Source organism: Gouania willdenowi, chromosome 9 (assembly GCF_900634775.1).
Source record: "Gouania willdenowi chromosome 9, fGouWil2.1, whole genome shotgun sequence".
Classification (NCBI taxonomy): domain Eukaryota; kingdom Metazoa; phylum Chordata; class Actinopteri; order Blenniiformes; family Gobiesocidae; genus Gouania; species Gouania willdenowi.
Window position 1 is genome coordinate 35,039,031 of NC_041052.1, and position 12,461 is coordinate 35,051,491.

The 12,461-nt window shown below is 38.4% G+C and overlaps 1 protein-coding gene across 1 annotated transcript in view; it reads left to right on the top strand.

The window, feature by feature from the left end:
• The first annotated feature begins 1,269 nt into the window (after positions 1 to 1,269).
• Positions 1,270 to 12,461, top strand: part of ank1a (ankyrin 1, erythrocytic a) — a 178,443-nt gene continuing 167,251 nt past the window's right edge. The window contains exon 1 of the mRNA XM_028457620.1: positions 1,270 to 1,584. Coding sequence (XP_028313421.1) covers positions 1,459 to 1,584 — 126 coding nt within the window. The 5' untranslated portion in view covers positions 1,270 to 1,458. The remainder of the gene's footprint in view (positions 1,585 to 12,461) is intronic.

A 12,461-nucleotide genomic window follows, 5' to 3' on the forward strand; every position in this document is an offset into this window, starting at 1 on the left:
CTAACCAGAAAAATGAATTATTCAGAAAAACCTGATTTTTTTTTTTTTTTTTTTCATTCAAGTGAATGCAATACGTTTCCATATTCATTCACCTACTGTATGAGAGAGAGAATGCACTACCTTTAAAATTCAAGTAACCTGCAGAGCGACTTCCACCAGGTGCTCCTTTTTACTGTATGTGTGTTCTCGGGCACATGTTCTGCCATGTGTGAAAGAAGGATGTGTTTGTGTGCTTACAGTTTGAGTTTGGACTGCACGTGTGATGTATAGTGAGCCAGGCAAGAGAGATGTTAATGGGTTTTTTTTTTTTGGCTTGTGTCAGCAGTTTCACTGGGAGGAGAACAGAGGGGGGGCGGGGGGGAGGAAGAGGGAAGCAGAGCCATACCAGTAAACAGGTGCTGACTCTATTAACACCTCCTTCTGTTCTGTGTATATCAACAAATACATTGTATGTGAATAGTATTCTAGCTAAGAAATGAATAGCTTATTTGCTGTTATATGTGAATCAGACATCAATACTGCCATTTGTCCTTTGATTCCTTTTCCCTTTCACCTGTTAAAGTTTAGAGGAGGCAGTGTTGATAATATTATATCACTCTTTGAACAGATGTGAACAGCCACTTATTGCTACGCGGTTCCTCCCATCTATACACGTGCACACTGCACCAACATCCTCACATGGGGACCAATCCTGTCTGCTGCAGCGCCTCAACAGTGGTGGGGGGAGCAAAGGAGTACGAGGCAGCAACCCCCCCCCCCCCCCCCCACACTCTGTATGTCTAACATTTTCTTTCTTCTTTTTTTGTTTCATTCAATCTCTGTGTATGTGAAGGATGGTGTGATGATGACAGATTCCCTGCAACGGACGCACATACTGAGAAATTAAATACAGGAAAAAGGATACAAAATCAATGGGATTTGAAGAGGCAGAGCTGACTGTGGTTTAAAGCTGCACAGACTGTCAGTGCATCCCTTTTAAATGGTGGTTGATGGGGAGGCGAGTAGAAAGGGTTGAAGGCAGTTGCACAGCTTGTTAAAGCAGAAAAATGACAAGAGTGGAAACAGTAGCAAAGAAAGCGGAAATGTGTTTTTTTTCTTGACTGATTTTACCAATTTTTTCATCTTCGCTGACGGCGAGTAAGACCTGAGAGGAAGAAAATATCTAATGAGTAAAAAGTGAGAGAAGAGCAGGAGAGCAGTGAAGGCGGGAGAGGGAGAGAGCTGCTGCTGCTGCAGCATCCCACAGCAGACGGCTGAGGTGTGTGTGTGAGTGAGTGTGTGTGTGTGACTGCACTGCTGAAGAGGAGGGGGAGGCGGAGTGCTCGCAGACTCTGCAGGGCCACTGAGGGAGGCACAAGCGCTATTAGTGCTGGCCTGCACCAGGTAAAACATCCAGCTCTGGTGCCCTAGAAGACTGCTGACCCAAGACCTGGACAGACCACCGCCAACACCCCCACCATGGCACAAGCAGCCAAACACCTCCGTAAGAACAAGGATTTAGAAGCCCTCGCAGAGCAGGAGCGCAAAGAGAAGGAAGAGGAGAGGGTGAAGAAGAGGAGTCGCTCACGGGATAAAAAACGCAAGGTACTGGGACAGGTCACAGGTGGGAGGGTCAGCAGGGTCAGGGGGGAACTAAAGGAAGGCAGGGATGGAGGGGCTTCTTTTTGGTGCCCCCCCACCCCTTCTTTTTTTCTTCTGTCATGCTCCTCTGTGGTCGGGGGTTCCAGGACACACATGGAAACGCTGGTTTCCACTGCGTGTAACACAGACTCCCAGACACACATGTGTATGTTGTGTACATACAGTCTCTCACACACACACACACACACACACACACACACACTGCTGCATGCCCTATCTGCTCTGTTTGACTGTCCGGTGTGAGCTCTCTGATCAGGCACAGGAGGAATTCTTTCACTGTCTCCGTCTCCTCTTCTTCACATTTCTATTCTGTTGATTTTTCCTCATCAGTGAGCATATTTCCACTCTACTGTACTACTGTTCAATAGTGAGCGAGCGTCTTTCTGCAACAAACGTTCATGTGTTTTCCTGGGCTTTCCTCTGCGTGGCTCTGTAACGACTGCAGAGCAATGCTTCCTTGTAAACAATAAATCTGCCCTGCCAGCGTATCCCATATCCCACTTTATTCCTCTGGCTGCTTCACTCAAAGCTCATTAATAAAAATGAGTCATCTTCAGAATGTGTACTGCTGGCATATTTGGTCCAGCGTATAGCCCAAGCCCAGCCGCCCTGTGTGAACCTGCTCGTTGCCAGGTTGGCTGTAAACCAATCTGATGCTGATGCAGTAGAGACAGTGTGATGGACAGAACACAGCAGCAGTGAAAGGGAGTCGGGCTCATAGTAGGGCAGGGCGACATGGAATAAAATTCATATCTTGATAATTTTCTTCAAACTGACAATATATGGTACAAATAGCAAATTTAACTCAGAATTGTCTTTCTGGTCAGATTTTATCAAGTTAAAATTGCAGATACAAAATGCCACACATACATTTATTAACAAACAGCTAATCAATATGTGCCACTTCAGTCTGTTTCCCCTGTAAGGGACAGCACGTGTGAGTAAGATCTGTAGTGTGGCTTGTTTAGATGAAAGTCTGTTAGGACGCACTCAGTAGCTGCGGTTCCATTACCCTTGGAAATGCACAAAATCTAAATAGAACAATAGAAACAGGTAATGGAAACACCTGAAATTTTGTGAAAAGACTCGTATCTCTAAAGTTTTTACGCTTTCATCAGGAGGAATTTCAGACGTTTCGATATTGAAATGTGTTGCAAATGCGCAATGGAAACACTTTTTCCGCAAATACACGTCACAGAACGTGACATACCTGGTCACATGACCACTTACGTGTAGACGGAAGAGACTTTTTACATTTATTAGCCTTATTAATACTGTCACATTAGACGTGAAATAACAAAGGGATACAGTGTTATAAGGAGGTTTGGCGCGTCCATCTTCCTGCAGCGAAGTCTCACGGGATGATATTTCACGAGAATTACGAGGCACCAAAACAACCTTCAATGGAAACACGTTTAACATAAAAAAGGCGACAGTCAGAAATATTACTTTTAAATTGCTCAAATCTGTACTGGAAATACAGCTAGTGATTCATCTAACTGAGATTTTATGCTGTTCTTCTGAGAAGTAGAGAAAGAAACAACTCCTAAAACAAGCATTTTAACTACTTTACTATATCGCCAAAATAGGAAACTAGATATATCTTGAATCTTGATATATCGCCCAGCCCTAGCTGATGGCAGGCTTTAGAGTTGTTAGATATCCAAGCAGTGCATTGTGGGATGCTGAGATTAGAGCTGTAAATAATATTCAAAGACAGTCATTTGAGTCATAACCCGTCTTTCTAAGATGGTACAATTGATGGTATGAGTTTATAACTACTGAGTTAAGTAATACAATTTAGTCTTATCCAGGTTTGGGGTCAATGAAGACTTAATCGTGATTGAAAAATGTCAGTTATCCATGTTCAATTACAACTGAAGTTGTTAGGGTTAGCTAAAAAAATCTTATTTTTCCCCTGAATGTCAATTACGTTCTCAGTCACTAAAGCTCAAATTCAAGTAATCACAATTACTGAGCCTTTAATAATCAACCCCATAAAACATAACCTTTCCGTGTTAGCTTCTTTTATAATGGTCAGTTTTGACCCATGTCTTAAATCAGCTGTAAAATACACTAAAAAATATTATCTATCATCTAATTTGTTTTTCCTCTCTTGGTTACCTTGTTTGGCTTCCTAATCAATGAAAATATTGTTATTAATTTTTTAGGTTTGGTCGTTTTAGGAGTGGACTTTCCATGCAAATTACTATTACAAAGTCAGTTATCTGAACTTAATTACAATCAAAATAGATTTTTTTTTTCAATTACAGTTCCAATAATAACTAGAATATTTGCATAGTTTTAGCTAGCATTAAGAAAAGCTAGCCGTAGGTACTTTACATTGCATGTTATTGCACTTTATTTCTTAACTATCATATTAACATAGTACTTCTGTGCCTATCATTATATCTGAGCTTTAAATAACTCCAGGATTACATGCACAATGTAATAACTATAAAAACTAGCCTGATATACAGTATATTGTTGAATATACTGTATGTGTGAATTGCTTGCTCAATAAAAGATATTTGAATTAACAATAGCTAGCTGTCAGTGCCCGATCCTTTCGGATCCTTTCAACGCATGCTCGTAGACTCCGTCGCTTCCTTCACTCGCAATCATTACGACAGAACTCCTGGGAAGTGATATTTGAATGGAAACCGACCAATACGACGTTTGTTAAATATTTTAATAGTACACATGTAAATACGTGACTGTTTTTGATTGTTAATTTAAAAAAAAAAAAAAAAAAACGGATCAAAACACAATGCACAACATGGACAACCAAAAACCAAATTGAAAATAAAATTAAAACCAAAATAAATCGGAATTCACTCAAAATATAAATTTCTAATTCTTTTTCAATAACAGGGTTTCAACCATTTAAATAGTACACGTTGGCATAAATTAGCATTAGCTAGCATGTGCATTAGCTCCTGCATCCTCACTAATTACATCACCTGTAATTACTTATCATTTACACAAAATTAAATTTCTAATTGATGCCAGCCCTGGCCTTATCAAACCCTTGTGTATTGATTCTGTAGCTAATCAATGATGACAGAAGAAAATGTGACAGAAGCAGGGATATATCATTGAATAAAGCTGCCGAAGCCGTCCAACTTTGACTAAAGTGTCTTCAGTTCAGAGGATCCCATATCACTTATGTAACATGCAGCTTAAGTCTTTGAAATGAGCCAGTGACTGCCCCCCCCTCCTCCTCCTCCAGCTGCCCCTCCCAGCGTCTTCCCTTTTTCATCTGCGGCTTAGATACATTCCTGACTTCTGGAGCAGATGTGGATTCTCTTTCTTTGTTTTCTCTGCTGTACTCCTAAAGGGGACCCTTTAAAGACGTGCACTCTATTTATAAAAGCCAATGAATTTAATCTCCTCACTGTTTTCTTTTCCACATCTTCCTCATTTGTGACTGTTTTGATTGCTCTAGCTGCTCCATAAATCCCACCCCCCTTCCCCCGCCTCTCTGTTCTTGATGTGAAAGCAAAGCAAAGTCATCACTGTTTTGGGAGATTCTGATTTAATTGCTTCTGCACTTGTTGATTAAAAAAGGATTTCCCTCTTTGAAATGAGAATTCTCAGCTGAAGTATAACCTATTAGGATTATACGCAAATCATATCTGCTTTTTCTATAAAATTAACCATTCTATTATCCTCAAATGTTACTAACACATTTTACCCTTGGGGTCAGTCTGACCCCAAGGATATTTGCCTCCAGAAAAATGATTTTTGGAAAAATTTTTTTTTTTTTTTGCAGTTCAGGTTTTTCAACACCCGATAAATATCTCCACGTTTGTTTGTTTTTTCTTAACTCATTTTACTTAATTTGAGCTCTTATTGTTTGTTTTGCGCCGTTCCATTTGTTTCTCCAATATCAAACCATAACAATCACGCTAACGTAAGCACGTAGCCAATTGTTGTATGACGCGTCACGGCATAGTGTTCATTGGAAATGTAAGATTAGTACAACCAGCAGTGTTGCCAGATACACATTACGTTTTAAAATCTAAACACACACACAAACCATAACATTTCTTGGCGGAAAAAAACAGCCCAATCTGGCAACAATGACTTGCATCGTTTCTGCATCCTGTCGATTCAAACAGACGCAGTGGTATTTGTTTCAGTCTTCACCAGCCAAAATGGCTAAAGCTACAATGTTACCCGCCAAAGCTAATTTTTACCTGCAATTGGTGGGTTGTTAAAGCAGAACTAAGTAACTTGTGCTTAGCGCTCGCCCTAAAGGTCCATTTTGGTAATGTCACTGTCTTAAAAACTCCGCACCCCCCGCCGCCCGGATTTTTCAGTGATCGGCAACTGATCACTGAAAAATCCTAATACAACAGTGACACTAAGGGTGCTTTCACACATACAGTATAATCCCATGTGACCATGTGAACAGTATGAGGAAGAGAGACAAGTAAAATAAATGAATGATGTGGGAGTAATACGGAAGGGAGTGTGGAAGTGTGTGTGATGTGTTTGTTTGTGTGACAAAGCGGATCTGAAAATGGATAGATGGATGGATATTTGTGTGTGTGCTGCCTGATGGAGCGCCTAGTTGTGAGTGCACGTGCCTATTGCCACGACGACAGTGTGTGTGATTGCTGTGTGTTGCTGCTGAGCTGTCACTGCAGGGAGTTGCTCTGTTCCTAGGACGAAGGTCTTCTTGTACAGCCACTGGGCTGGTCATAATCTAGCATTAGTTTGTATTGGGCTGCCGTAAAGCAATATGTCTTGCCACCGGGTTGGAGGCAGGGAAAGTTGCAAGTGCGTTTTTCTATCCAGAGACAGCAGGGGGAGATAAAAGACCCCCCAATCACCCCATAAACACTTGTATTACGCTCACAGGGACTATGAGAAGGATTTATTAAGGTGAAAAAGTTACTTAGTTCTGCTTTAATTTAAAGCCCTGCCTGCAGGTGTGGGGATGTAAGGTCACACACACACAGACAAGTTTTACACAGCTAAAACAGCTTGGGGTGAAACGAACCCCAGAGGAACATCAATGCGTCAAATTTAGGAAAGTCATGAAATATGAAGCAAAAAAAGTCACACAGTTTTGAATGGGGTGAAATTGACTCCAAGGATAAAAGGAGGGTTATAACATTTGTGGCTGATGTGTGTTGGTGGTGTTCATTGCTCATTTAATTGCTTTGGGAAGGTAATTTAAACTGTCCTGTATATACTCTGCATCATAAAAGCCACAGTTCGTCATCTGAGTTCCAGGGCCTTTTTTAATTGGTTCTGCTGTATTCTGACATGATATACATCACGGGTCAGATGCTGAACAGCAGAAGTTTGCCCTCAAATTGCTGTTATTGATGATTTGGCTCTTTGCGGAAAAACGAGCATTGTCAGGATGTGGACGACAAAGCCCCATTGTCTGAGTCAGCACATATTTTCACTATATTCTCTATGCTTGTTTGTGCCTATGGCTGAGGCTGCTTTATAGCAATTGACCTGGAATAAGAGCTGGTGCTTTGCTTGATGTCAGTGACGGACTAATCTAAGAAAATAAGATTTTGTTTGTTTTTTTTTTTTTAATAGATTTTGAGTTTTATTGGAGTTCTAAGGCCCCTGGACGTCTACACCAGGATTCTACTGTTTATCTTAAACAGATAAACACACTCAAAACTTTAAAAAAAAAAAAAAAAGTCTAATTACTTAACAAAAAATCAAATTTTTTTTTTAATGAACGGCACAGACATGATTTGTTTTAACTCCCGACGTCTCCTTTTCTCAGTTTTATTGGTGCAGTGAGCGATCGGTTTCAGCCCTCGGGACGTGTAACTGTAACTGTATCGACACTATAGCGCTCAGGCTGTTTGGCTGGAGCTTAGAATCTATCTAGTGTGCAATGCTATAGATTTCATGGATCCACATGGAAATGTGGTCCTTGCGATGCCGTCATCATTTTTTGCACAGGAGTTCTCAACCTTGGGATCAAGACCCTATTTGGGCTCACCAAATGCCTTCAAGAAACTATAAAAATTTCAGCCCATTTTTGCTTATTTTTTAACTTTTTTCTTGCAACTACAACAAACTTTCCATATTTTAGCCTTTTTTCATCCCTTTTTCTTGCCAGATTTTTGCTCCTTTTAATGCAATTTCGATACATTACTCCCATTTCTGTCACTTCATCAAAATTGCAAGACTTTTTCAGCACATTTTTTCCATTTGCAAGACCTTTTCAGCACTTATAACCCCTTTCCACCACTTTTCCCACCTAATGTCACACATGTTGACCCATTATTGTCACTTTTAACCTTTTTCCTCCACATTTCATGCTTCTTTTTGACAATTTAAGCACATTCACGATTTGTCATTTGCCAGTTTAAACTAATTGTTCCTACTTTTTAAATTATTCTTACATTTTTTTAGCCAATAATGACACTTTTTCTGTCTGTCTTTTGGCCACTCTAATATGCAACTTTTAACCAATTTCTGTGTTTTTTAAAATCCCAATTCACCACCTTTTCCACCATTTTTAGTCACTTTTAACCCATTTTATTTCTGATTAAAACAATGATTTACATCTTTAAGATGACTATATGCTTTGGCACAAATAGTGATAAACTTAACTTCCTGTATAATAGTGGATATTATTCAGATAAATAAATAAATGTGGTTATCACAGATTCATAGAACAATGGACCATTTTAAATGCGTCGACCTGCATATGTCAACCTTAATGCTGTTACACCTGCAGGTGCAGCCTCTGTGTCACAGACAGTTTTGCAGTTGGTAAAGTATTGGTGCTGTTTAATTCTTTGTGTGTGTGTGTTACAGAGGCAATGCAGCAGTGATGAACCAAAACAAATCTTGCTTGAAGTCTGATGCTCACAGTTCACTATATAGCCAAATAAGGGAATCCGATGATACAATATGATTCACAATTTGCATGTCACGATACGATATACGCAAATCAGTAATTATAAATTTCACCTTTACAAGTACAAAATGGTATGAAATACATGTAAATAACTGTAATTCAACTACACATTAAAAAACAAGTGGTATGTTTATCAAACTGTCAAATTTGATTTTTCAAAAAAGTTTCTTTTTGCTTCTACAACAGATTCTGATTCTGTTATGTTCTTAAATTCTTTAAAAAAAAAAAAAAAAAAAAAAAAGTAACCACATACATCTATAAAAGTGCCCAGTATATTTTATGAAAATACAGTGCATTGAGGAGTGATGTATTTTAACAAGGTCTGATGTGGTTCACTGACACCTAGTGACTGGGAGTTTACATGCTCCGCATATGTTAGCACAATTAAATGTGCAGTCAAATATTGCGATATATTGCAGCGTTTTTTCTTACACTTTATACCCAAAGAATAATGTGAAGTCACATTTTAGAAATGTCTAATGTTTCTACTAATCATTGATCAGCAGTCTACGCAACCAATTGTGACCAGTTCTGACTTTAACAGTTTAGTCCAAAAGGAATTGGTTTCATAATGAAACATTAAAACTAAACGTTTTATCATGTGTCATTAGCACACATTAGTCGTTTAGCGGTCAGCAGTTTGGTCTCCAAAGAATGAGGAAGATGGTTTTTACTCTGTGGAGTTACATGGAGTTCACTGTGGGTTTAATCAGAACTCCAGCTTCCTCCCACAGTCACACTAACTCTGGTGTCACCAGTGCTGGGCTCCAGCCCACTCCCAAAACCTTGTGCAGTATGAGCCGCAAACTCATTTTAGTTCAGGGGACATATACGGACAGGTTTGATCTCACAGGGGCCACAGATTTTAGCCTGGAAAATGTGTAATTTCAACATTAATGTGCCCTATTTTCCTCTCCCACATATGTCATATTTATAATATTATTTACAATAATATTTATTTAAATATTCAAGTATGTAAAGCACAGACATTCCTGCAGGATCCTCACTTTAAATTTTCTTGACTTTGTGACCAATTTACACAATAATCCACTTTGTTTCTGTAACCTTTACTTTCTCCTTTGGGCTATATTTGATGCCCTAATGCAGCATTTGTCAAATAGCGGTATGTGTACCCCTAGGGGTATGCAATGGCACTACAGGGGGAAAGAGAGAGAGAAGCATTAAAAAAATGGGGTTCTACCTCGTTCATTTTTAGTTAAAAATGATAATCATGCTAAATATTACCAGAAAATCACAAAACAACAAAAACACACCAAATAAGAGAAAAAACGACAAAATACACAAAATGACACCAGAAATACATGCACTGAGAGGAAAAATACTTACTATTACCAGCATCACACAAAATGACAACAAAGAAACACACACTGAGATAAAATAATTTAAATAATACCAAACACAAAATAAGAGAAAAATATAAAACAAATGACATCAAAACCACACAAAATAATGGTAGAAATGATCTTGATCAGAACATGAACTGAAAATACAAGAGTTGATAAAAAAAACTATAACCATTCAGGAGGCATTAAATACTGTTTCATTTCACTTATTTACAAAATGAGATTATTTCAAATGTCTTATTATGCTTTATAGTTGTTTTTTCATAGTTTTCTCAGCAAAATGTGGTAGTCAAACATAGGGGGTACTTGCATCCAAAAGTCAGAGAAAGGGGGTACTTGAGTCAAAAATGTTTGAGAACACTGTGAATAGAATTAAGTTTACCTTGTCCAACTTTAGCTTTATTAGAAACTATCTAACTCTTGAGTCAGCAAAATTCTATTTTGATTCTATGATCATGTCACACAAATGTCCTATTGCGTAACAAGTTGGGCATCGACCTGTAAGACGACACTAAAGCCGAGTGAAACCGTTTATAAATGAGCTTTGAAAGTTTTGGATAAAAAAACTAAAACGTACCATCACTGTCAGATGTTAAAAAAACATGAGCGCTTAAGCTGGGACTACACTGTTAAACACATATTGATTTCCAATCACTGCTTTATTATCATTACTACTATTCCCTCTTCCGCATTAATATCTTTGCAATTTATTATATCTTTATTTACCTTTTAGATATTAGGGCTATGTGCAAGGCAAGATACACTTCATAGTTTTAAAAAAAGAGTATTCCCAGTATCATGTAATTGCCATTGCTGGTATATAATTAATGTAATATGTATTAAGTATTGTGAACTTAAAATAGCACTTTATATTTACTGTGCAATCGGGCAATCTGCAATATAATTACGCACCTAACACTTTAACACTTCAGCACTCTGCACTATAATCAGCTCTTTGATATCTAATTTTAGCATTTAACACTAGATAAATACATATGGTTCCCTGACCCTTGGCCTGTATGCGTTATGATCCACTCTACGGTTTCATTGTTCTTGCTTTTTTTTAATTTTCTGTCCTATTGTGTTTTTAAAGACACGTTTTCTCTCTCTGTAATTATTCCTCCTGTTCATACTGGCTATGAAGGCAGACTGTTTTACTTGTTACTTGTTGTTTGATTGATTTTATTTGTTGACATCAACCTCCCGAAAGGACTAAAGATGGAAATTAGCCGTTGGCTATAATCTCGCAAATTTACATGTATATGTTCATTAATATGTATTGTCCCTGTTTTAAATAAAATAAACTCAAACCACTGCCCTAAAGCAATGTTTTTCAACCTTTTTTTTAGCCAAGGTACATTTTCAATGAAAAAGAATCCCAGGGCACACTACCAACTAAACATGTAAAAAAATGAAACTTTGTAGCCATATTATCAATATATAGTCATTGTCATCAAAGTGTCTTGAACGTAGTGAAGCAGAACAATCTTTGAAATAGTGATACAAGCACCAACCTGGTAAAAATACTCCGTAGACAATTCTCTTTTGAAAAAGTACACGGGCCATTGAAATTCAAGATGGCCGCCCTATTTCCAAGATGGCCACCATGTGGAGGACTTATTTTACACATAATCTCACCACTTTGATCGATTTGGTTGATCTTGGTATCTTAAAGTAGGTTCTTGAGTGTGAGAAAGCTAAAAATTAACACTCTATGGAGTTTCTTTCCATCATTTCTGGCAAAAGATGAAAACTATGGATAGACTTTAAAATATTTGATATGACCCTTGTTTGAATGTACAACAGGAATGTTCAGTTATTAAACATTTTTGGCACATTGATAGTTAAATTGCAGCATAGAATACATCCCACAAAAAACTATAAAAAGGGATGTCTTCTCTTGTACTTGTTAGAGTATGCTTGAGAGCTAACACAAGCACCGAGCTAACGCTAACGCCAAGCTAACGTCACGAAATGCATTTTAATAGTCTTTTCAAAGACAAAAACGGCAAAATGAAATGACTAATGAAAACTTTAGACTTAAATTAAATCACGTAGGCCATATCATCAAGGATCTAAAACGAGCACACAGCGCTAACATATGAAGTCTGAAGACGGTGCAACTGCTAATGCTAACAAAACAATGACAGGGACGTCTTATCACACTTTTTAGCGTTATTTACAGCTTACCGAAGTGCTCTGTTCGTCGTCTCCAAAAATAGAAGGAATTGACCCCTCAATCAGACAAAGTCTTTCGGCAAATCCTTCTTTATACTGGCGAAGCGGTCATCCTTGAAGTGCTTCGCGCACAAAAAAATGACCTTACCCACAGATGTGGGTACATTTCCGTGAAAAATAAAACTCAACCAGGCACTTCGAAAAGGTTCTGATGCTGGGAGACGGTGTAATGAAGCGTGTGGGTTACTACATCCAACAACCGAACATTTTGATTTATCCTCTCGTAACTTCTGCATCCTTGAGCTTGAACTACAAAATAAAAGCGAGAAATAAAAATGGCGGATTGCTCGAAGTGTTGGACCTGG